The 26,312-nt window shown below is 40.6% G+C and overlaps 1 protein-coding gene across 5 annotated transcripts in view; it reads right to left on the bottom strand.

Annotated features, from left to right (window-relative positions):
• The window catches only part of RIPOR3 (RIPOR family member 3), a 53,974-nt gene that overhangs the window by 6,588 nt on the left and 21,074 nt on the right, over nt 1-26,312 (bottom strand). For all 5 annotated transcript variants that reach the window (XM_037401594.1, XM_037401591.1, XM_037401592.1 and 2 more), the window contains 14 exons: nt 25,042-25,170; nt 20,913-21,059; nt 17,606-17,684; nt 16,829-16,852; nt 16,647-16,700; nt 15,734-15,883; nt 15,049-15,112; nt 14,607-14,650; nt 13,807-13,932; nt 11,447-11,592; nt 4,399-4,528; nt 2,833-3,417; nt 1,544-1,683; nt 568-700 (listed from right to left, as the gene is read on the bottom strand). In XM_037401594.1, the coding sequence (XP_037257491.1) occupies nt 568-700; nt 1,544-1,683; nt 2,833-3,417; nt 4,399-4,528; nt 11,447-11,592; nt 13,807-13,932; nt 14,607-14,650; nt 15,049-15,112; nt 15,734-15,883; nt 16,647-16,700; nt 16,829-16,852; nt 17,606-17,684; nt 20,913-21,059; nt 25,042-25,142 (1,923 nt within the window). In that variant the 5' untranslated portion in view covers nt 25,143-25,170. The remainder of the gene's footprint in view (nt 1-567; nt 701-1,543; nt 1,684-2,832; nt 3,418-4,398; nt 4,529-11,446; nt 11,593-13,806; nt 13,933-14,606; nt 14,651-15,048; nt 15,113-15,733; nt 15,884-16,646; nt 16,701-16,828; nt 16,853-17,605; nt 17,685-20,912; nt 21,060-25,041; nt 25,171-26,312) is intronic.

The following is a 26,312-nucleotide window of genomic DNA, read 5'->3' as shown; positions in this document are numbered from 1 at the left end:
CAGCGTTTGGCATTCTTCTCCGCCCCTGTCCGTTGACAGATCAATACTAACAGATCAATTGTCCTGTAGCAGATCAATACTAACAGTTACGCTGTCCTCTGCTGCTCATCCTCACCAAAGGTAATACTTTGAGGACGATAATGTGCTTGAACACTATAACTGAAATTAATTGAGGAAAGTCTCAAGGAGAGAGGACTTTTTTCTTGCCTTACATGCTAGCAGTTTCTTCCTAGTAGTAGCAGTTTTTCATTCATTAAAAAATTAATTACCTGTTATCAATTCACAATTCAACCCAAACCTGTCGTACTGCATTAGCAGCCTGCTTTGGGCACAAAGGTATTACTTAGAGCTTCAGCAAAACCCAGATGCTGAAAAAAAGCAGCTTTGTGTAAGAGTTTTGTATAACATGTTCTGTGCATACACATGTACACACTGCAGGTTTTAGACTCAATTTCTATTCTGAGTCTTTCTGCTTTTGTAAGAGAATCTGCTACATACTCAATTTTGTTCGTAATCAGAATCAACAATTACAGCCAGTGCCCTGGAAACCCACAGGCTATTCCTTACCTGCAGAAGACCTTTGCACAGCTTCAGATGAGTTATCAAAAGTGCATCTAAGTTGTCATCACCAGTAGTTACATCTCTTGTTTCTATTCTCCTGTCACAGCTCAGGGATTGAATTGTGTTGTCATTGTATGTACTGTTGAGATGAGGGGGGGGGGGGGGAAGTTAAAAACTTCTCATCACTAAATACAAAGATGTGCAGTCTCAGTAGTAGCCTTCAAGCAAGTTGCAGAAGTACAAACCAGATGACATTTAACAGCATTTTCTATTGCATTTATAACACTCCTTGAAAACATAAGGACTTAATTTCTAAGGCTCATTCCAGAACAGTAATACCAGATCAGTTGATCCCACAAAATGCCATTTTGGAGAATCAATACTAGTAAAAGATACTTCCAGATAATGGGAATTGAGTTGCTGGCTCATTTGCAGCTGGTGAACTGCAAAAGCAGCACATGTAACAGACAAATCCCTTGGTGTTCTGCCAATTCTGTGATACCGGGAGCGTAGTAAGCCTCCCAGGATCAGGCTCATAGCTCTGGAATGTAAGTCTCGGTGCTACGCAACTCGCAAAATGCAACACTGAAATCAAAAGGAAGAACAGGTAGAAAAGCTCAAAGTTACTCGTAGCTTTCTCCCTTGCTAGTGAAGAACTGTTCAGCATCACCCTGATAAGCTTGTTTCCTGCCGCCTGTTTGTAGCAGTCCTGCATGTCAGGCCACCATATCCTGCAGGTATCATTCTGCAACGCTTTCTGTAAGTTCAGTTTAAGTTTCCTGCCATTTCAATCTGGCAGGTACTGTGAATTACAAATCTCACAGCATTCCAAAAAATTGGTTTCTATCCTGGATGTTCATACCACTAGCAACTCTGCACAATTGTTACTTAGTCGAGTACAGTGTATCGGTAAGTGTTGCTGGGATCAGCCCTCCTGACCCCTTTCCCTTGTCCCCTATAACGAAGTGCTGCAGATACATACCTGATACTGCCTGTTCTTACGCTTCCAAATAACGAAAGCTCATCAGCACTACAGTCAGCGTTTAAAAAGTCAAAACTTTCCAGTACTGTCTCCACCATTAGACTTTCCATAGATGAATGTTTGTGGTGAAGTGTCTTTAGCTGTTAACGGAATTGAAGGAAAATACTGTTATTTGCAGTTATCAAGCCATTTTGCATGAGTTCCTCGTTGGTTTTCAAATCACTTTTAATAAGAAAATCAATTTGCTTTTCTGATTTCATTCTTACAGATCAGGAAAGTTAGCTCTTGGTACAGCACTCTGATCCCAAAATAATGTTACTAATTAAATTCAAAATACGCTTCAATATTTTAATCTGCGTGTATTCGTCTTTGGATTGTCATGTCTGTTAAGGCTGGGATGTGAGCTCATTTTCTCTGCATCTTCTGCCATCACTGCAATTTTCACTTAGTCCCTGTTTCAGATCTCAAAGTAGCAATCTTAGGGGTCTGTTCTAGGAACTTTCATACCAATAATAGATTTCATGGGGCCACTAACTTTCTCCCCCTTGGAAAGGCAGCTTTGAGAGCACTTGGTTTATTTTTTCTAATTTCTATTTTTAAAGTGATTGCACTGGAATAGGAAGTCAGTGCAGTTTTGTTAATGTCATTTATTATTCCAGACCTAAGGTGCTGCAGGACTTCATCTAATCTCCCAAGTCTGGAGACTGGGACACACTGGCTCCACATACTACAATGCTACTATACTTGCAGTATAACCCACTGCCTGCAGAAAGCTCTTCTCCAGGACCCTTCCCCTAAAGAAAAAATGTTTTCAGCATCATAGGACTTGTCAGACAGACTGAACTGCCTACAAAAGTTAAGTGATCCCGGGGAAACATTAGGTTTGATGAACTCATGCAGTCATCTCAAGGTGTACTAAATTTGAAAAACAACAACGAAACCAAACATGCAGAGGCTCTGACATACAGTTCAGATTCTGCTTAGCCCAGAGTAGTTTTTGCTTTGAGTGCATGCAGTTTCTTAATTTTTTTTTCCAGATTATTGATCTGCACACAGCATTTGGAGGCTGTCTCCGAGAGATGCTGTGCAACATGGTGCTCCAGTTTAGCTCGCTCTCAAGGCTGCCTTTTCTGAGTAGTGCCTGACCTCTGGTGGCCAAACTTACTTTTTGGGAACGTGCTGCTGATAGCGTGATTAAATCAAATTCACCACATGGTCATGGAACTTCTACAGTTTTAGGAGTAACAGTGGAAGCTACACCATCTACCAAGAGTAAAACACTTCTATACCTTTAACTTATCCCTCAGAGATGAAACCTGGCACTCCAGTTTCTCTAGTTGGGCTTGCTTCACATCATGTAATTTCAACAAATTTAATACTTCTTGGAGAGTCTTATCAATTGACTTTGTATGTCCATCTAGTTTTAGGTCACTTGCAGAATTCAAGCTTTTCTGGCTAATGTCTTCTTGCTCTGCAAGATGGCGATTTCTGGTCTGGTTGAAAGAATCTCTTCTATCTTTGTGACGATTCAGAAAACTAGATGGGTTATTTGGAAAACCATCCACACACGGCGTCTTCTTCAGGATGTCTAGAGTTGTGTGATTTGAAGGAGGATGCTGTCGCTCTTCTGCACAAGCCTCTTGAATAATCACCAACGGTAATGTCCTATGGTCTAGAGCTGGAGTTGTATTTCTGGATTCTGTTCCCTTCTGATCCTCAGAGCTGAACGAGTCTGCCTCACTTGTCTCTGCAGGATTGTGAGGCTTGTTCCTCCCATGTACATCAAAATCACAGGCAGCCAAGTAGCTCAATATGCTGGGAGGCTGAGCTTCATCACTTGCATCCCCTTGGTTCTGCCTTTGTTGCAAAACAGACTGCAGCAAACAGATTCGTAAGTGAGCATACATGCAACTGAAAAGTGCAAGATACCGCCTAAGATACAGAACTACGGTTTCCTGTTCTAGGAAACACACACGCCCAAACTGATCGAAATCACGGGGCTTTTCTGCGCAGGGGAGCCTGGTCAGAATAAACCGGGCAAAAGAAACTATTAAAACAATGTATGAAGAGCTTACTGGATTAACCACGTGGAACAGCAGTAACTGTGCTTTAGAGATTTCAGATGAAAGTTACAAAGTCAGCTAAAAAAAATGTTTCTGGAAAAAGAACCTGGCCAAGCAGCTTGCATGTCACATCATCTCAGGACAGGATATGAAAATAGGGTTACAGGAAATGTTCATTTTGAAGAGTCCAACGTAGCCCATACAAATAATAAACCTTTCTGAAAAAACTGCATATTCTGCTGCCTTGTGAGGCTACACCAAACCTGCCTTAGACTTGATGTTAGGGGAACATATATATGATGTATTTGAGATGTAGGGCAGAATTAACAGGACCATAAAACAACCATTAAAACAAAACCCTCCTGAATGAACGAGAAAGAAGGCAACGTCTTCTGTTCCCCTGGGCTACACTTGGCAAAAAGCGGGCTTGAGGGAGAGGAAGGCTTGTTTCACACAGCACCTCTAAGATGTCGTTCTGCTCCACGGCTACTGAGGCAGACTGGATCCTAGTTTGATTCCCACTAGAGAATCACAGAGCAGATGCCCACCCCCCTACCATTCTGGCTGCCAAGAGGAATATTTGGCAGGTTTGGTTTTTTTCTTTTACAAAATCTAAAATAGAACTCAAAAGAACAGGGGTTAAAAAAATTTGTATTACAAAGCCCCCAGATGCAAAGGCCCTGGAGTGCTACATTTCCACATTTCTGAGTGTGTTCTATCAAGAGCCTAATCTATTCCAAAAATCAAGTCCGAGGCTGGTGTTTTGCATTTTGCTTTCCTCTGCATACTCACCAGGTAGTACTTCTCTCTGAAGCTGGGAGTATTTGGTGGGGTCCAGCTGTACAATGAGCTCTTCCTGCTACCCACAGAAAACTTGGCAGTGGATCCAGGTGACAAAAACAGGTTCTCTGTGTCAAAGGGGCTGTAGCAGAAAACATAAATGCCTAAGTGTCAGTAAGACCAGAAAGCACAGAAACATTTAGCAGCAGGAACAGCTGTTAGGACTTGAACGGTAATGTTTAGTAAACAACACAGGGAATAAAAGGAAGGAGTGATTGCCTCTCTGACCTGCATCTTTGACTGCAGCAGCAAAGAAAGAGGTAGGTGAAATGGTTCTGTATTTTACACAGAATTCTCAGCGCCCTTTAGACAGAGATCCATGCCACAGTCTTTGGAAGTAGAGTGCAACAGGCCAAGAGCCTGCAGTGCTCTCCATCCTTCCACAGTGTCCTACACTGACATCAGTGCTGGCAAGCTCAGCACAGGCTGCTTGCTGACAGCCACCAGCCTGACAGTGAGACGTACACCTCACCAGATAGGAAGGAAATGTAACCCATGCAATAAAGGAAAACTATCATTAGTCCGTCTCCTGCAGAGCACACACTACATGGGAAAGCCACTAAAAAAACTTCATTATCCTTCAAACATTAATAAACAACCCCTTTGGCTGGCACAGGAAGCTTATGCAGTGGTATATGGCAAGTTATGTGTTTCATACAGTCACGGATGAATCTAGTTCTAGCCCCAGAGGATACTAGCTATGGTCTACAAGAGTTTGACAAGTCCTGCTGTAAAGGCTTCCCGATTACCTACTACATCACAGCCATTAATTTCCCAACTTCTTTGCAAAGCAGCCTAAGCAAACTTGGATGAACTGTCTCCTCTCCCAAAACACAACTCAGCTAACCAGGACAGGGAAGACATATGTAAAGTTAAACACAGAAAGTTCATTTTTCCTACGTGCTACTTTAGTTCCCTACTTGTACGCCTTGTAGCACTGAAAGAAAATGTGTTTTATCCACTTGAGTACTGGCATTTTGAAAAAAAGTGAATTGTTTATAACAAATCTGTAATCTCATAGATGTGAACACAGTGACCAAACAGTAGCATTTAGCTGTACAACATAGAACCACTAGAAGTCTGAAAAGATCCAAACGAAAACAAGGACTAATCAATTACAGGGAAATTAACTTCTCTGTAGCAGAAGCTGAAAAGCAGAGTTCCAGTTCTCTCCAGCTTCTCATGTTGCACAGGGACAATTCTCAACAGTATCCTGCAGCGCAACACACCGCTGTTTTCCTCAGTGTGGAGGTAATGCTCTGCGAGCTCGCCTAATACAGGTTAATTGGCTAAATTTACCAGTGTCACCCAGCTGGGGTTCATCAAACAGGCCAGTTCCATGAAGTCACATTAACAACCATCTGCACTGTCTCACTATGCAGAAAATAAATCGGGTTTCTGACAGTAAGAGCCTTTTAGCCAGAGCCTGCTATGTTTACTGGTGGAAGCAAATTACTCCCCATCCATGGCATTTCTTAAGAAAAGTCACAGGGATCCATTCCTCAGATTTTTCATGTTGAGCTTTTAATATAGCAATGAAGTAATGCAAAATGACGCTTTGGAGGAAATGGACGGGAATAACAAGTTAAATCTGTTTTGCCCCTTTGACAATTACTAAAACCCTCTAGCAAAACGCAGCTCTTCAGCTGCCCTCCAAACAAGTACATGCTCCCTGTTACTGCAAGATAACAAGCTGAGAGACCAAAGCCAAGGGTGAAGGAAAGAACAAAGTCTGCTCTAAAGCATCTATTATCTCTTGGCTGTAAGCTCTCTGGGCATGATCCATCCTCTTGTTCCACATTCATACAGCAAACAAAACACCACACTGGGACAGATCTACGAATTCATCTCTCTCAGCGTCCTGACATTAACAGAAGGCAGCAGGGGATATTCAGGGGAAAAGCAAAGGAAATAAGTCAAATATAGTAGGCTTTCCCCAGACACATACTCAAATTTGAGGCAATCCACAGCTTAGATCTGATGCACCAGACTTTGCAAGCAGACTATTACCTTTAATTGCCACACGCTTTTTCTTAGCTTGTCTAGTCACTTCCTGAAATCATTGATACAAAATCTCTGTGTAGGTCAAAAGTATTCAGAACTTTCATTATTTAACTTTAAATTGTGGAACAAGTACTCTGAGAGGGCGGGAGGTGGGGCAGGTGTCTCTGTGGCTGTACTGAGAGAAATGGTAGCTGATCATTTCTTTCTACATCCTCCACAGCAAACATCTATATGCCTGCACAGTATTATCCAGCAACACCTTTTCAAGGCTGAAAAAATCTATTAAAGAAAGCAGCCCCACATGTCTGATCATCATTGTTGTCCCATTCTGCTTCTATATTGCCAAACATGTTGGCCTTTGGTTATGATTAATTACAATGCTGGCACTAAATTCATGACAATGCTATCATTGTTAAGGCCAACGTAAATGCAGCACATAATGCTCCTTCAGCTTGCCTTAGCACCATTGCAGGACTTCAGTGTCCAGCTCCAAAATACACGTGCCCAGCCTGACCTTGAAGGGGTTTACAATTCATCGGCGCTCATGTTTCCTAGACTGAACCTCCCACAAACACCAGCAGCTTTGCATCCGCACACATTCAGAGGTACCTCAGCCTTGCCAGCACTGAGCATGGATTTCCACTGAGATATTATTTTGCCATAACCACCAAACCTGTGATGGGATGAAATGCTTCAGATTTCTACCATTTCCCTCAACCTGTTGCATTTGTCTGTTGGGTGTGTAAGGAGGACACTTCCTTGTTTACGCTTTCAGAGGAACAGAAGGAATCAGACAGAACACGTAAGAGCTGAACTCAGTTCAGTCTTCAGCCCCAGAGACTCTGCCTTCCTTTCTCCCACTGCCAAGACTGTGCCCTAATCCCTCCCCTTCTGTCCAGTTGCTCCATGTATTAAACAGCACTGGGCCAGAAGGGCTCTTGGTGGATAGACCTGTCCGAACCCCACTACCAAGCCTGTGAATCCAGGCTTGCATTAATCCAGAAAAAGCTCTGGTCAATGGGATTGGACTTGCTGTTAATCAGGAGATTTCTTTTATGCATTTTGAATATAGGTGAAAATGCCCACGCAACAGTGTGATTGTTGTTGGGTCTCTCCTACCCATTAAAGCATAATAAGCACCGGTTTCAAGGTTAGTACAGCCTATCACAAGACTAAGCTATGAAACATCACTTCCATCAAAAGCACAGACATGCACTGATGGACTACATGAGTAACTACCGATTCACATAAGTTTTCATCTATAAGAGCAAGACCAGCAGTAGGTACGTATCCAAAAATACAGACTTCCCTGGTTTTATTCTCCTTTACTTTTTTTTTTTTTTTTTTTTTTTTTAAAAATCCTACTCCGGGAATGCTTTGAAAGCCAGGCCAGCACACGCTCAAAGTGGCAGAAATCAGGAGAGTGGTTCTGGCTGGCTGGTACCCTTAGATCCCAGTACGGGGTGCTAACTGAAGTTCTGAAAAGAGAATACAGGCTTTCTCTTTGTCCCTCATGTAAGAGACAGAATTCAGACTGCTGTTTAAGTTGGCAAAAAAACCAAAGCCTTTTGCCAAACTGGCCAACAAAGCCATTCTGCAACAGACCCAAGCTCATTCACACTCTTCATGGCATAATCTATAAAGGAGTCGAAGGAACTTTTGTTAGGAGTCCAGAAGACTAGTGGCCTATTTAAAGAAAATATACATTTAGAAATGGAAGAGGGATCTACATTTGGATTTCTCACAAAGCAGGTCTAGATTGAAAGCCTGCTTCTCAGGGAAGTTTGGGCAAATCAGCTGGATTTGTTTAGTTATTCTTAAAGAAAAAAACCAACTGTTATTTTGAGTACTCTATCTTTGAAAATAGAAACTCCCTGAGTTATCACCACAAAACTTCTCTTTTGTGTAAACAACTTCACCAAAACAGGCTGTCAAAGAGGAGGAGCCTGCCAGTTCTGCACAGAAGTGCTCTGGAGAATCCACTTGGTAGGATACCAATGCATTTCACAGACCTTAAACACAGCAGAGACATGCAGCCGGAGTTCTCTCATATACTGAAAAATTCCAAGTGAGGATTAACTCCCAAAGAAAATGCGTCACCGCTAACCCTGCCTCAGCTGTTGCCAGCTCTAAAAGCTGGATGATGATTGTCTCAAATGCCATAGAAATGCTCATCTTGCCAATCAAAAGCTACACCCTGAGCTGCAAGCTACTGCAACAATAAAATGTCAACATAAGTTGTATTCTTCTAGAAAGTTTATTCACAAATATCATCTGCTTTGGAGATTTAGGCTGTTATCTGAGAAACTATGCAATATCCCAGAATAAGAAGGGGTTTTCCTTGTACGGTCCTTTTATAGGAACAACTTGTGTGCATAATTATTCACACAAGTTACTGACAGCCAGGAAAGGCAAGCAAGTAGATCCAACAAAAGTAAATGAAGTGAATCTGTTAGATGCCATTTGTGTGGGTTAACAAGAGAGTAGAAACGATTTCTTCCAGACTCCACCATGAATGTGCCATCTCTCAGTACAGCACTTCCCATATTAGGGCAAGACCAGATTTTATAACCAGTTCAATAAAAAAAAGTATGTCTCCCTCACTGCACAAGTGAAGCTTCTAAGATGTTAGACTTGAAGTCAGGCAAAAAGGGACCTCCCTTATAAGAAAAGCATCTTTGCAAGCTCCAAAACTTCATATAGAGCTTTTGATCATTTTATATCCAGATTAAACCTGATTCAAGTTTTGGTGGTGCTTGTTGCAGGGTGAGAGATGACAAATGAAGGCATCACACATTGCAGGGATGTACAAGAGCCCATATATCCTCCCGTGCCCCGCTTTGCTCCTTCCTTCCCCAATATTAAGGCATACGAATGTCAAAATGATATTTTAATTGGCTTTCATTTAAAAAGGCTGTCATTTTAAAAAGCTACTTTTACTTTTTTTTTTTTAAATATAATGCAACTTGCACCATCCCCATTCCACGCAGTTTTCAATAACTCTGCCATGAATGTCTCCGCTTTCAAATTCAAATGGGAATACATACGTAACTTGGCACAAGCAAGGGGAAGTTTCATAGGGCATATAATGCAAGATCACAGCAGGCTTCTGGAATGAGGCTTTGTTGCCCAACTAATTAGTGGCTCAGCTTCTCAAATAAGAAACAGAGGCCTCAAAAGTCTCAGAGCAGCTGCAGCGCCTCACCAAAACAAAACATATACTGATGCCCATTGTTAGATCTCAGGAGGAAAAAAAAGTGTGATAAACAACAGGTGTGGGCAAAACTGCTGTGTGAGTTTATTTCTCATTGACTTACAGCAATGTGTGTGTTTGAAAATAATTTTCAGATGCTGTTGCCAAGAGTCATTTTCCAGCCCAACTGCACATACAAGTCAACAGCAAGTTTCAAGAACCACAACACACACAACAGACGTTGATCAATAAAGCTTTTCTTTCCCGAACCCCAGAAATGCAACCTGAAAGCTGTTTATCAACACCTGAACAGGAATTGCAACAGAAAACCTTTGTGGCATTTCTCCTGTTGTGGCTTAAAAGGCTGTGATAAGGTTTAAGTCAAATGATGCTCCCAAAGGTAATTAAAAAGTAGAAACAGGGTATTAAGACCTGGGGGGAAAAAAAAAAATCAAGTCCAATTGTAAAATAGATTTGGTTATTTCACCCTAAGGACAGGGAAAATTTTCTCTTACTGGAAGATCTGTTTGACTTTTGGGCACATTGGTAGACCACACATTTACCACATACTCTGAGACAAAAAAGCTTGTAATTTTTAAGAAAACAAGAAACCAGCATGGCCTGAGAAAAGTTGTACAAGGCTGACTTATAAGCAAGTCTGGCCTCCAAGGCATAGCTCCCTGCCCTTCCTAATCTAAACACCGCTCAGTTTCTGCTTTTCCTGGAGAGAGCCTAGGTCCACAAGTCATCACACAGTAGAAAGGCCGAAAGAAGGTCCTTATCACGCAGGTGTGTTCAAATGCCTGTTTGCCATGTTGGGCTGGGAAGAACCAAGGACTGCAGTAAGCCATACACAGAAGTACAAGTGAGGAGTGCCTATTGTTTAGTTGGGTGTGTTTCACTAAGATGGTGAGAATTAACCCCTGGACAATAGTAAATGGAAACAGGTTTAAAAGTTTTGATTAGCAGCAGACAAGACTCTCAGTATGGATCAACAGTCCCATAAAGCAGAAATAACAGTACTACCTCAAAAACCTATGCTGGTCCGTCTAGAGTGAGGAAGTTCCAGTGCAGCATCCACAAAAGTGAGAATTTGCTTTTAATAACATCAGTAATTCACGATCAAAATCACGTTACAGATTTAAATTACAAAACAATTTAACAAATCACAGGCACCATGAAAATACTCAGCTATTTTAAAAGTGCATCTGTGGCCAAGCTCCCCTGCAGTGCATGAACAGGCCTTATGTAGAAATCACAGTGCAAACATGAAGGTCCTAAGTCTTTGGGAAAGCTTTTTTTAACAGACTGGGGCCTGTTAAAAGTGATTGTCCTAGAATTCCACTACTTTTTTTTTTTTTTCCTTCATTGTGCCTAGAAGCTGCTATTTTCCCTTTCATTTAATCATCTTTAATATTATTGTCCATGCTTTATAGATGTACATACATTGCTTGGAGCCAGACTTGAACGCTCATTCTGAGGGGCAGTAAGCTAAGTAAAAGCCTACTGGCCAGTTTACGTGGCTAGCCACGGCTCTGGTAACATAAACACAAAGAACAAAAAAGGGTCTTAGAAATAGCTTCTGTCCCTTTTCCCTCCCCTTCCTGAGGCCTGGTCCCAGAGTCAGAGATCAGGCACAGTAGCTGGGGTTGCTGTGAGCAAGCACGAGGCTGCTATCTATCCTGCACCTGCTCTGCAAAAAGAAGAAGGACTATGATGTTGAATGCTACTAACGCACTTAGGAGCCTTTTAATTTATTTCAGATGTTTAGCTCCAGCTTTTTTCCTTTGAAGCTGTACTTACTTCCAGAGGACCTCCAACTGTAACTTGATCGTGCCCAGTTCAGTTATATCCACAATGATTGCCTGAGGCTTGGTTGTAAAGAAGTTTATGCTGTCACATGTCACGACACCAACCAGAATAGTAGCCAGTCCTCGCAGCTCTGTCACCTAAAAGGACAAACACATCCATTTTTCATCTTACCAGACAATCCTAAGTCACATGTATGGGAAAAAAAGAACACCCCAGGCTCAAATCTGCTCTGAGGCCCACAAACTTAATCTTGATACTCAGTTCTGGGCTCCGAAACTGTTGTGAGACGGTAACCCCACAAGGAATACGCCAGATGGCTAGCAAAGAGGAAAGGAGTTCCATGAGTTGGGGAGAGACAGAGCTCTACAGCACTTCTGACAACAGCATTTGGTAGACTACGATTTTAAGAGAAATTAGTCTGAAATTTGGGAAGCCTAGCTCTGTTACACATACAAACAGTTGTCATTTATAGTACAGAGTCTACCTTCTGTACATATTAGAAAAACTTTCATAAAAATATATATATTACAGACAAGTATATTAGCCTACCTACACCAGGCTATTTCAGCTCTCAATTGCCTAAAGGATCTGGACGCACACCTGGCTGCATCCACTGTGACCTAACCGTCCTGAACTCAGCTGCGGACCAAAACTGGAACTTGTGTCAGTTCTTCCTTCTAGCTCTGCAGGTGGCTCTGAGTTTGTTATCAATACAGGGACAGGCCTGTGTTTTTTCCCAGGCTGGCACTTTGCTTCTTCAGCTACTTTAAAAATCAAACCTAAATCAAATGCTCGCTATTAAAACATACTTCCAATTGAAGGTCAGATTGTTCTAGAAGCACATAAAGCATCAGACTCAGCACAGAATTTTAGCACAAGTGCCTAAAGTCCACTTCAGGAATTAGTTATATGCCTACATCTCCTTTAAAAGCCAGCAAAAGTTATGTTGCTAGGCTCCTCTTGGAACACTCTTTGGCACTCCTCAATTTTTTTTAAATTTTTAAAAAAAAACTGCTATGTATTTGTACTGGGCAGATTATTACGTACCAAGTGGAAAGAGCAGGAGGGTGTGGAGAACATTAGTCAGTGAACTTTCATAAGCTGACAAAAAGAGTAAAACTATCATTGTCATACAAAGTAATACAAATCTTTACAACTATTATGGGAAAACAGGGATCTGAGTTAGCCTCTCACCTGATCTTCATTGTGCAGTGGCAGCAAAAAATGCATTGTAAGCACATTTCCAAAGGCTATGCTGGCAAGATGCCAAAAAGACTCTCCTATGTAACCCAGTTCTTGCTGCCAGATAGGAGGAAACATTGCAATAGCTGCCTAACACAGCTGCCAAAACTTGAAACCCTGCACTGGCACAGTTTCCTAGTAGAATAGGATCCAGCACAGCCTTCGATCTCAGCTCCTTTTAGGCTGACAGGAGTCATGCTGCAGAGTCCAGCCCAGAAGAGATGTCAGACTACAGTGGAAATGCTGTTTAAGGATTAACTCCACCTGCTAAGGAAGTGCCAGAACCAATGCCAGGGGCAGCTGCACAAGGTCTGCAAAAACTATAAGCTTCCCCTAAGGGGTACCCATAACTTGTCATCTACGCATCACAGGCCACTAGCACCAGTCCCTTACTCTTAAGGATACGACCTCTTCTGAGGCCCTTTAGAGATCTGAAACTTCTTTAAATAAGGGTATAAAGTACAGACAGTTTGTACCAGCATGTAAATGCCATTGTTCTTTGCCAATATGGACCATCTCTGGAGTAAAACATGGCAAAAGAATCTGCAGTGCACCCAGATAAAGGGATGTTCGAACTACAGATTCAAAACTTACACATGTGCAGCAGTTACATGTTTTCCAAATATGTATTTCTCTTTTTCAATAGAGAACAGAACTCCAGGCACTTAAAATTCCACAGGGGTGATACAAATAATATCTACACACACATCTTTTTGTCTCCACATTTAGACTTTACCCTTGAAAATCCCAGACATTGATCTAGGACTTTGTTTCTTAAAACCCAAAACAAAATACAAAGCCAAAAACCCAAGAGACTAACAAAACAACAAAAAAAAAAAACACAAAAAAACCCCACAACAACCACACATACCACACTTCAGAACGTGAGAAAGCAGATGCACTAATACAGTTACCAGTGCCAAGAGCAGAGGAAAACACAGAAGTAGATGTCCATTCAGTAGGCAGAACCAATTAACTGCCATTTTTACATGGCTAGGAAAAGAAAACTACTTAAGAAGTTTGAGAAGCCCTTGATAACCTAACAGGTAAGTCGTATGGCAGAAGACCTGTTATCCCACTAATTCCAATCCAACCATTATACACCACACCTTGATTTCAAACTTCTCATGGAGATTGGGTATGAAAATCTTTTCTTCCTCATCCCATGTTTGGCTGTCATCAGTCTCAATCTTGCCTTTCAACCTCCATTTTTGGCGTCCCAGTCGCACAAACACCTAGGAACCACAAAGAAAAAAGCATGTTCGGTTAACATATCCCAGAATGTTCACTTCAGTCCATGGGTCTCACGCTGTTCCAGTACCACAGAAGCAAAGCCATTCCTTTGAGCACTATACATTTAGGAACTTGGATAAAGAAGATCAGAGACAGGAATTCAGGTTCTGGGTTTTAACTCCTTAACTTGGTGCCAAATGACACATCCCACCCATTCTACAAGAACTGCAAAACAACGTTGCAATAGCAAGTGTAGCGGTACTGAAACACAAGGCACCCTGGAATTCATCCGGAACTGTTAGAAGTAGGAGACTAACCCAGTAAGATACTAAGACACGCACAAATCATGCCAAGGGCAGTCTTCCAAGAAACAGGCAGCAACTGTTACTTGATTCCAAGGCAACTTTGAAGACAAAGCCCTGACAGGTTGGTTTTGATAGACAATCACTGCTATCTTTTAAACCCTTTCATAACACTTGAATCACACCTTTCCCTCTCCCAGTCTCAGAGGCCAACATAATAGCAAGTGTGCCAAAGCACTGGTCTCATCAGGACAGTGCACACTTATCACAGTTTCCTGCTCGCCTTCTACATGTTGCACCCTTGCTCTCCTGTTCCACTACTGCAAATGCACAACAGTAAAATAAAAGACAAAATTAATTGCTGTATACTGCACCTCATACTGGTCCCCTGGGCAAAGACGTGCAAAGCCCACCAACCCTGAAAAGAGAAAGAAAAATCTTAATGCTTGTAGATTCTTACGATGTCCCCCAAAGCTTCAACTTGCAATAAATAGCGACTATCGCTAACACCTCCCTGTGCTCAACTCTGTGCAGAAGCTATACGACCGGCCTCGAACACTCTTAGAAGGCCAAACTTTAATTAAGCTGAGGAAAGAAAGCTTGTCAGCTTCTATATTCAGATATAAATTACCATTGCAGATCTGTTTTATAGCACTGAAGCAAACAGAAGTTTGCCAAAATTCAGGTCAGGGTCTCATCCAGAAAGCCAGTGGAAGCAACTGACATTGAATAAATGGACTCTCAGCAGATCAGATTGCTACGTAGGAAACACAAAATCAATTGATGGGTCTTGAAGAAAACTAGAAAGGAACATACCTTTCATCTTCAAGTGAAACTCTCCCAAATGGACCTCCAACGCCCCTTCTATAAAGCACATGTCCTAGAAGAAAGACTGAACAGTGACTATGACCGAAAAGCAGTGCAGAGTAGCTACCTTCCCATACACACCATTTTAAAGGACTTTGGCTCTTTAAAAAAAAAACAAACAAAAAAACCAAAGAAAACCAATAAAAGCCCACATATACACACAGACACTTTCACTAGTGGAGGTTGATACAGGGTCCATTCATGCTACTCTTGAGAAAGAAAATCAGGGTGCTGCTTCACAGAAGAGTGGAACTACTTGAGCAGTTCATTGTCAGTTACCTTCCACTACTTGTTTTGTAAAGGTAACATAAAATTCATTATTTAGTTCTCATCCCATTACTTCCAGTGGAAGTCATAATGGACCCTAGTATTAAAGCAGAAATTCAAAAGATTTTTCACTTGCCTTCATGAATGCATGAAGCCAAGCTGAGCAAGAGCAAAAAAGCGCACAGAATTCAGGAGCTTTGCCTGTAAGGTATTTGTCTCGCAAGCTCCAGTTCACATTATGTACTTATATTTCATTCACATGTTCAATTTTTAACCCGCACCATTAGAAAACGCCATCAGCAAGTCCTAGTACATTTTTTGCTAATGAACAGTCAGGTCTTCATTACATGTGTGTAGTATTTCCTACCTCTGTGCATTCTTGGAAGTTCTTGTAAAGCTCCACTAGGCTCTCTCTGGAGGCCTTGGTGGAAGGAGACAAGGAAAAGGCATGTTTCATATTAGCGGCCCCATCTCGTAGTCTGCACTGGATACAGTAAGCTTCATAGAGTTCTTCTACCTTTATGATTTGGGAAGTGGGGGAAGAATGAACAAAAGTTACACATTACTGGCCCAGTTTTAGAAAAGAACATCAGTAGTCTTTCCTGGTGGCAAAAAAAAAATAAAATCAAAAAACACACAAACCACATAAAACCAAATCCCACTATCATAGGACTGCAGAATGCTGCAACTCCTGCATTTTACAGACTGACTGGAGTGCAACAGTTTGTAGACATACCTGCAAAAAAGCATGGATATTGAAAAACAGTTACCTCTGCTATTATCAGACTGGGAGACAAGGAGCAGAGTAACACTTTGTTCAGGGAAAAATTACTTGGGAAGAGAAAACTGACTCCTTCAATACAGAATAAAACACCTACACCTTTAGCCATGTCAGAGGAGAGATTTCGTTCCTTTGGAAGAAGATGGCCGAGAGCAGACATGCACTCTACAGAACTGCCCATTTGGCCCCTTGTGGGAAGCAGGGGGTGAACACGTAAGTCTTCCCACAGCGGCATTTTCTGAATAAACTGTTAGAGTATGCAAACTGGCTTCGCAGGCAAACTCAGGTTGGGTTGCGCCCAACATTCAGCCTGAATAGAACCATTCAAGAAAATAAATAAATAAAAATCTCCTTCTGTAAAAAAAGAGCAATTACAGCTTTCAGAAAGTACCCAGCATTATTCCCCTTCACATTAATTTTAGTCAGAGTACTTTCTATTTGGATAATTTGCTTATATAGCAGCGTAAGCCTTACATGTATAAGATATAAACCCCCTTACCTTGCTTATGTGAAACTCCAGTTTCCTGATGTATCTCTCCACAGAGCGGATTTGCTTTTGAAAAGGGGAGAGAGAAGGGGATTGAAGACATTATTTCTTAAGCATGCCTTTAAGTAACACAGTAGACACATCATCCATTTTTCTGTATTGGTAACATTTCATCTCATCCTCAATAGTCCTACCTTATCCAGGTCATAGTAGAAAGCCTAAAAGAGAAATAACACAGGCTGAACAGAAGAGCACGTGTATTTGTACGTACTAGCAACACTTTCATACTTACTGCAAGACACTATTGAGAACTCTAAGTTACACTAAGATACATTGCTTACTACAAGAAGACAGTCCAACATTTTTAGACGTAGTCTCATTTTCTGTTCATGGTTGGTTGCTTTTTGCAGATGCTTGAAATGAGACAGTAAGAGTCTCACCACCAGCTACAACAAGGACTTGGATATTGGTCATGGTACATGAGAGTTTCAGATATTTATTTTTTTAATCTAGATATTATTTCCCAAGTGAAAGGCAAAGCTGGTTCTGCCAGTTGTCTTTTCATTAGCACTGTTGCTGAAGGTACTTCTAGGGACTTGTGAACATGACAGAATCTAGGTTACAAGGACACATTCACCAACTACAGAAAACAAAGCCCAATCTTTATCACCTTTTCTGTCCCATGCAGAGTCAGGTATGAACACTGATCACTAAACATACAAGGAGATACCATTCCCATAAAGGAACACTATCTGAAGAACACTGTTGGATACTGAAAATGAAAAATCCCAAGCTTAATTCTCACATCTAGAGCTAACTTGCTTGGTAAATTTCCAATTGTGATACCCTGCTGGCCCTCACCTCAGTGCTCTAACTGGAAAACCCCCAAGAGTCCCAGGTGCGAGCAAGCATCTACTTTTGTGACTTTAAAAATAAGGTCATTAAAGTATTTAACATAAAAAATATCTTACCAATCTGGAGTTCCTTTTTGTATCTTTATGTCGACCAGAGAGATAATCCAATTCAGCCTGATGTGCTTCCAAGTATTCACTGGAGAGGAAGAAAACCCAGTGTTACATTCTTCTGGTACATTCATTGTAACACCTCCTCAAAGAATTTTTCAGCAGAATGTTATAAAGCAACCTACTTCACTAGGAAGGCTTCTCTCCTTTCACTCTCTAGAGATGTAAATGGCTATATAAAGGGATATGGGTCAACAGATGACAAAGGGCGTTTCCATAGACAAATATTTGTCCTAAATTCAAAGTCACTCCTAGAGGAGCATCTGTGCACAACAGGTGCCAGAAGATGCTAGTTACTGTTACCTAACATTTAAAGATGCTTTATATTAGGAATCCTCCTGAATTGTTTTTACTCCTCCAGGATGTGGAATGCTACAGTGCAATTCAAGAAAGCCACCACTGCTGTCCAAGGTATATACAGGTACACACTGCACTCAGATATTCTCTATTTCTTGTTTCCCTTCATCTAAAATAGACCCTTCAAGTGAAAGATAGGCTTTATTCTGGGAATGCGAGGCAAAATAAAACAAGCCTTTAGTAGTACTTTCAGCTCTACTGTCAAGAGAAAAGGAGGGATGTTGGAGGAAAACAGCAAGTTCTAACACACACAGAACCCATCTCATATCTCCTTTTCAGATTTCTCTAATTACTCCTGCTTGGTCCTCTGGAAACTTTTATGTAAAGTAGAGAGGATCAGTTCATTTGTTGAGCAAGTCTCTTACAGTCACTGAGGAGTAAGAATTCATCAACCAACTCTATTTTACAATATCAAAGAATTGCAACACGAAACACGTGCACTACTAAACCAAGCTCATAGGAGTACTCCACATGTAAGGGAGAGGACATGTCATTCAGTGTTATAGCAAACAGAGCTGAATACCATCTTTTATTATGCTAGACAACTTCTTAATGTAACCATTACTTTTTCCAGAATGAGAATTATTCTGCAAGGTGTGAAGCACTTGATGCCAGTTGGCTTCTATAGAGTTGCTTGCATGCAAGGGTTGTCCCTTAGGAGATCCCACAGGACCTTAAACTGTTTCTGCTGAGACCATCTTCTTCCAACTTTGCTTTTAATACACTGCAGACTTAGGTAACTTTTTCCTCTTATGCTTAAAAGGGAAGAAAAATCACCTGGTAAATCCTACATTATAAGACACAGTCTCCGAGCAGTCAAAATAACCTAATTTTAGACAGCTGCACTTCTTCACGTTTGCTTTGATGCATTTAATTTTCTCACTGTTACAAAACCAGTTCTCCCAAGACATCCAGTGTTTCCAGCATTCAGTTGTCTGCTCTTTACATGTACCTATTGACAGCTCAGTGCAGAAGTAGCCAAGGCTGGTGGCAGAAAAGAATTCACTTACCTTTTAGATTTAAGTATGTTAGAATTGCCAGTTTGATGTACCCAGATGATTAACAGAATAAAGAGTTATTGGAATGGTACCCAGATAGTAAACAGAATAAAGAATTATTTTCTATAGCTATAAAGAAATAGGACATAAAGCACGTTCTGTACTAAAATTTCAAGTCACTCCAGCACCAAGTGGACTTAGTCTGCATCTACTTAAAATTTGGGCTTTGCATTGCTATTTGATACAGTTGTTTTCTGTAGGTTACTTCAGTCAGTTAGCTAGCTCCTTAGTTTTGGCAGAACTGGGAACAAGTTCTGATCCACTTTATAGCTTCTCCTCCCTAAGCTCTGATAAATTCTAAACTCTGCAAAAACATTTGGTTTCATTATTTGCTTTAAATCTAAATACACTAATAAGACGTTGACTGATACTCCTAGTGCTAAGACTTATAGTCTTTTATCAGAATAATAATGTGACACATCTGAGTTTACAATTTATTATTACAGTGCATTTTTTAGTCTTTGCTTAAGAAAGCAAACTATGATCAGAATTAATACAGTAGCAAAATTCTGAGGACAGCAGTAACATACATAAAGGAACCGTTAAGTTGGTGAGATGCCAGCAGAAAGAGTTAAAGGGTTTACAGATCTAAAGAAAGGTATTTTATCTTCTGATAGTAGCTTCAGAGTGTAAATGAAGTAACAAAGTTCCTACAACATTAGAGTAGACCTATCAACATCAACTGTAACAATTAAGATGTGTATTTTTACATAGTAAGAATTCAGGACCCAGCTAAAGGTTGGCCTGTTTCAGTCACTGATGGAGGCAAACAGCACCTAGCACCACTTCCTTTCTGGTCTATAATACCAAGAGAGCAAGCTCACCCATGTTTTATTTGCCATTTCAACACTGAATAGTATTAGAATTTCTGAGGAACTGACAGCTCCCTCAAAGCCCGAATATCCTAAATTCAGATTGCTAGCCCATCCTTTCAGCTCTCTAAGTCTGCCCACATCTGCCACATGGGGACAATGGACAAAAATCAGCCTTCAGCCTTTTCACTCAAGCTTGTACTGATGCAACATTAACTGTTTAGTCAACCATAATGTAGCACTATTTCAGACTGTTTATTTAAAGCAAGATAATGTTAGTTATATTGCCATAAAAAGATGGAGTTGTACTACAGCTGTTTCACCACTTCAAGTCAGCTGAAGTTTTCAGGTGGATCTGCTTAAACCTTTCCCTTACAACATGCCACCCAGAAATGAAAGAGTACTTTTGAACTCCAGCATTTAATTCTATTAAAAGAAAGAGAAAAAAGAAAAGAACAAGAAAAACCCACTAGAATATCTAACTCTAAGTGTTCTCTAATTAGCATAGGGAGAGTAGAAACAGTTTATGACCAGCCTCCCCACTGTGTCCTTGTAGGGCACACCCTCGCTTTCAGATTTGGTTTTAAGTCAGTTATTGAGTCAAAACAAACTCCACCCAGTTCCCTCTCCAGAAACTTTCTGCCAATCACCCCCCAGGTCTGGCTGTCCCATCACTATCCAAGTCTCTGCTTGATCTGCAGACTTCCTGCATGCCACCCTGCATGCTCTGAAAACCTCCCTCCCTCAACGGAGTTCAGTTGCTCCTCAAGAAAGTGAGAATCTCCCCAGAGTTCTACCTGTCACTGATGTTTTTAGTGAAGTGTAACAAACTAGGAACAAACAAAAACATCAGAGTGCTTTGCTTGCAAGCAGACTGTCTGAGAGTGAATGAAACTTGTTTTGCAAGGTCCCAAGCCAGTGTCTGGGAAAGTCACTACCCATGTTTAGAGATGCCAGACAGAGAACAGTGATAGCAGACAAGCAGCATGACTAGGCAAGGCAAATCACAGTATTTTAAAAAGTCCTTACTTAAGTCCTTTCTTCAAAGCTTCAAAAATTTTCTTCACCTGCAGTGGCTTTGGACCCCAGATAACTGCCCCCTTCTGTAGTGAATTATAAGCCTTGGGGGATTTCAGTGACATTCTTGATCTCACAGAACTTCTGCTGAGAGACTTTCTGTAAAAAGAGAAGAGAAATATGGGAAAGATGCAAAACCCGTCACCTAGGATGAGCGAGATGCCTAACCCACAAAGCTTTCAGGCTACAAGTTATATGTCCAATTCCATATAACTTTACTCAAAAGAACAAAGCTCTTTTTGAGAATACTTTAACAGATAACATTAGAAAGTTAAGGCTCAGCCCTAAATACCTAGTGCAGAAAAGTTGCAAGCTTTTTGTGACTTTCAACAATAATAATTTCAGTAAGAAACATCTCCTTCTCTAAGCTCCACGCAGACTTGGAGAAGCCTAGTGGTTCTCTTTTATCCTTTTTTAATAAAGAAAAATTGTGCAGGTCCTGATTTCTTTGGGAAGGGGGGGGGGGGGGGGGGCACTGAGCAAGAAACAGAAAAGCTCATTTTTATAAGAAATTAATAACAAGTTCATGTGCGCACTACTAGCGATTGTCTTAACAGACATGCACAGCAACTAGCTAAGGCCCTGTTTCTGTGTGCACATTCACACCAGCTGCTGGGTCAGCTACAGACCTAGTCAAGTAAGCCATGCTGCAGGACAAGGACATCTCATTCTGACTCTCACCTGCAATTCAGGAAAACGATGCAACAAACTTTCGACCTGCTCAAGGTCTAACAGATAAAGCTCACATAAAAAGCCTTTAGAAATAGCTATTTCTTTGCCTGCATTCACCGTCCATTTAAATGATGGCTTAGAGCCCTACCACATTTTAGAAAAGCAAGCTACCAAACCCAGACTGCATACAAGATACAATTATCAAGGTGTTTTTTCAGTGTCTAACACCTCACTTGCTTTTAAAAGCAACTGCAAAACCTACACTAAATATTGTTTCTAACAGAAGTCCCATTCACAGGACTTTTTGTGCTAACCTAAAGAGCTAGAATACCCCAAGCCATTAGTTTTATATACATAATCTACAACATTCAAACCAGAAAATGAGCTCTCTGCAAATGGTTCTTTCATACTGTCAGATTCCTGCCCGGCTTACCTCTGCCTGTACACTCCTCTAAGTCTTGGGGCTCCCTGATCTGGCTTTGTTAATACTCCCTATAAATCAAGCCTCTAAAATAAAAATATCTAAAGCAGCTTCCCATTCCACCAAGCCAAGCAGTTGCTTTCAGAGAAGCCTTCCACCTTCCAGCACAATCTCATCCTAAATTCAGCTCACCTGGAGAAATGATGAACTTCAACAGGCTTAACACTAAGCCACTGGCTGTTTTAAGTTCTAGGCATGTGACTGGAGGCCTAAAGAGATTATTAAGCTTGCTGATTAAATCCTAGGCCCAGCACACCTGAGAACTGTTCAAGCCCTATTATAGAAACTCTTTGAGTAACTACATTATTTATCCTGGTGCTAAATTTCTACTTAATTCCATTTTAAAATTTATAATCTACAAAAAATCTGATAAAATTACATGTTGCTAAACGTTCCTGGATATTTTATTTCTTCACCCTAATGATTATCTTAGGGTTTTTTATGATGGCTTAATGTAAAGTATTAATTAACCAAATCATTTGGAGCTCAGGTCACCTATAACAAGGACCATAACTGTTAAATTAGAAACCTACAATGTATTTTTGAGTATTGCATGCAAAGTGAGAGGGTTTCAACAGGAATAACACTGGAAGGGACAGTCTAGCCAACAGTCGAGCAGTTGAAAGAATCTCCTTGAAGGATCAACACTTAAAATTCTTTCATGGAAAGAAGGAAATAGCATCCAGTCCCATGCTTTAGATGAGTATTCTAATTAGCAAGATACCACGGGGAAGATAGAAGATAATTCTACCTCTTGAAATTAAAAAGCCCAAATTACTCCTAGGCTTTGTTTATTTTTGGAAAGGAGTGGACTTTGGTATTTACCTTCAGAGTTTTGGACAGCAAATCCTTAACTCGGGAAATAATTTCCCTTCAGTTGAAAGTATAGCATCTAAGCACTGCATATAGATAGGCTGGGATTTAAAACCCGCGGTTTTCCTCAGTATCTCTGCTATCTGATGTAGCCCATATGTACTCAGTGCTCTGATGTTAAGAATCCCATTTGTATACATTTAATAGAAAAGCTAAGTAACTGACATGGGTCTTTAGGGACAGTAGCTAAAAGCTAGATGCTATGTTGCTGCTTTCCCCTGTGAACTTCATAATTTAAGTATCAGATTTCCTACTTTACAGATAACTAATAATATTTACTTCCTTTGGAGACCATTGTGAGGAAAAATGAAATAGTGTGTCTGACTGAGAGCCTCCAAAGGAAGTTGCTAAAGAAATGCAAAAGTATATTTAGCAACTGCTTAAGAATCTCCATGTGGACCTGATTTGTGTGTCATCTTTTGGATAGACCTTGCATAGGGCCCCTGCAATCTCCTGCTGTGTTTTGCAACAGTGCCTGAGGGAGAGATAAGTTAGGAAAGGGTGATTAAAAAATTTCTTCACTACGCTGGGGGAAGGCTCTCCGGTATTCATTGGGCTGTGACGGAGTATCTAGTACACAGATTTTCCTTATTGCAGTGATTCCTGAACAAAGCAGTCTGTCTAAACTAATAATGAAAAGCAACATCATAAAAAATGCATAGAGACATTTGGTTATAAAACCTTTGCAGCTAAAAGTAACAGAATAATCTTAAGGGATATATGAACTCTTCTGTTTGGAGCATTCTTACTCTGCTGGACTGTGCCTTTGTTGGAAAAACAGCTGTTCAACACTTTTCCTGCTAGATCCTTCTCCTGCTAGAACTCCCACTATGTACTTGAGCTCAAGTTTGTTTATATAATGTATTGATAGTATTTTTCTCAAGATCTTAGTGATTGGTTTGATTTCAGATGTCCAGTCTTTGCTAGGTGTAATATTATTTTTCAGCTTCCACAACAGATCTATTTATTCAAATGTGAAGACTTCTTTATTACATCACAATCATGCTAGAATTTCATTTTTGCTCATAATTTACCAAGCTGTGTTTAACTAAAAGGTTATTTCAGTCATTTGGGTCTTTGGAAAGATGTTTTATGACATGAGTCAGGTATTTTACTAATACACAATAGGATTTTTTTGAGTACAATACTTTTAGAGGCATACTTTCCAATACTTCTATACTATGCAGCTAATTTATTCACTTTGTTATTATTCTAACATGCACTGGAAGTCAGAGATTATATTAATTTTCCATTTATATATCATATCTTCTAAAAGCACTTGACAGGCTATACAGGGATCACTAAATTCAGAAAACAAGTAATAGCACTTCCAGTGGAAAAGCTGCACAGTTATCTACATAGAGCAATGCTACACAACAACTTATGATAAGCAAAAAGGGAAAAACAGTGCGGGATGGTTTAGCAGTTAGGGCGCTCAACTGAAGACTGAAAGACTGGACTGCAGCCTTGGCTATACTATAGACCTGTTGCTGATAACAGTGAATTTGTGGTGGCCTTCTTGGCCTGTTTGCATTCCCTCCCTGCCTCTTTTGTGGCACTGCCGAACGCAGCCCTTCATCTCATGTAATGCTGCTCTGCTTAAACAACTCCAGGAGAACATGAGTTGTGTTCAGTTACATATTTTGCCAGGATTCACCCCTAACAGCCCCATCTTTTTAAAGATCTATCAAATTTTTAATTACCATAACTATTCAGAAGGTTTTAGTCAGAAAACATCAGTTACTACCAGGCTGCTAGCAGGAAGGGTCACAGCCCTTCATTTTTCTAGAAGAAATGGATGCTCTTAACAGCCTGACACATAACTGCTGAAATCCAGCCATCTCTGAAAGTACAATGTATACAGCAGTAAGATAGTATGGTGTGAAGTATAGCTGTTTATCAGTGAACCATGACCATGACCCATGAACTCAATAGTTTTAAGATAAAAATCAAGGAACGGCTTCTACACATAGATGCTTAGGTTAAAAAATACATTCACAGTACCTAACGTCCGTTGCCCAAATGATCAGGTGCTTTAGTTTTTGAGTTACTTACGCTAACTTTCTGCTTTGCACAGTGCTGAATCCAGTGAAGGAGCAGCTCCTGCTGATACCACCCCCATCACCAGGAGAGACAAATGTGAGTTTGACCGACATGATTGCCAGTCAGTAAGAGTATCAGCTTCTGAAATAAACAGAAAAACAGATGAGTCAAAACCTTCTTGGCAGTTCAGGTTTCTGTTGCTGCAAGTGCTGAGTTCCATGGAATTGGAAAGTCAGAACAACAGACAGTAGATTAAATAGAAAAAAAGACTTGTCTGCTATACACGTTTCCTCTGTTGCCATCTACAATACAATTAATAAGGGACTGAGCATTCTAAAATGAAATCTCTCATGCCCTCTTCAGTTTCTGATTGATTTTACAAACTCACTATGCAAAAGCCAAAATAGCCTCAATTCACAGGCGCTCTACGTTTCTGATTTTTTTAAGAACCCTGTAATTGTCCCACTGCTTAAGGAGTTCAGGCCAACCGGTGTATTTCCAGATCAGTGTGGATGCCAGAACAATACTTAAACTCCAGACTTAGTGAGGTCCAAAAAGCAGTTCCTTGCATCTGTGCAGAGCCACACTGAAGTCAATGGTAAAATTGGCTGAGCGTGGCACTTAAGCCCAAGGCACAAGTCTGGTTTCAACAGTAAATTTCAGGTTCATGCTCCTCCTCTGGCTGGATTTCTTTTGGATTGCTCTCTTCTGTTTTCCATCAGTCAAACTCTTTTGCTTTCTGGAGAATTGTGTTCTCTGCCATATGTCTATAGAATCCAAGTTACAATGTAAGTAACAGACATATCCTTCAAAGCAGCTGTAGAAAATCACCCAGACAGTTAATATACAGAAAAATTCCCTTCCTTCCCCTGTCAAGCTGGTGTAATGTAAACATCACAACTGAGTAAAACTGAGTAAAACAAAAAGCTGGAGTATCTATTTGTAGAGAGAAGTACAAACTCCAATAAACAGCACTACATGCTCCACGCAAAGTTTGTCCTACATTACAGAATGTGCTCTGAAGAACAGTGAGCTCTTCATCTATCAGAGTAGATACTATAAAGAAACATCTGCACTCAACCCCTATGTCTGACCTTATCCCACCAGCATGGCTAGAATTAGTTAGACTAGAAGCCCAGAAATGTCAAGATAAGACTCTTTTCCTGGCTCTGCCACTAACTTGGAGAGCAACCTAACTCAATGCTCTTCCAGACTGCATATAAAGCACTGAATGGCTAAAAATACTTCCCAAGAGAAGTGAGATTTGAGAGTGCTTTGCTAAT

This window comes from Falco rusticolus, chromosome 10, assembly GCF_015220075.1.
Source record: "Falco rusticolus isolate bFalRus1 chromosome 10, bFalRus1.pri, whole genome shotgun sequence".
Lineage (NCBI taxonomy): Eukaryota > Metazoa > Chordata > Aves > Falconiformes > Falconidae > Falco > Falco rusticolus.
The sequence above is the reverse complement of the archived record's forward strand: the minus strand, read 5'-3'. Positions and strand labels throughout refer to the sequence as shown.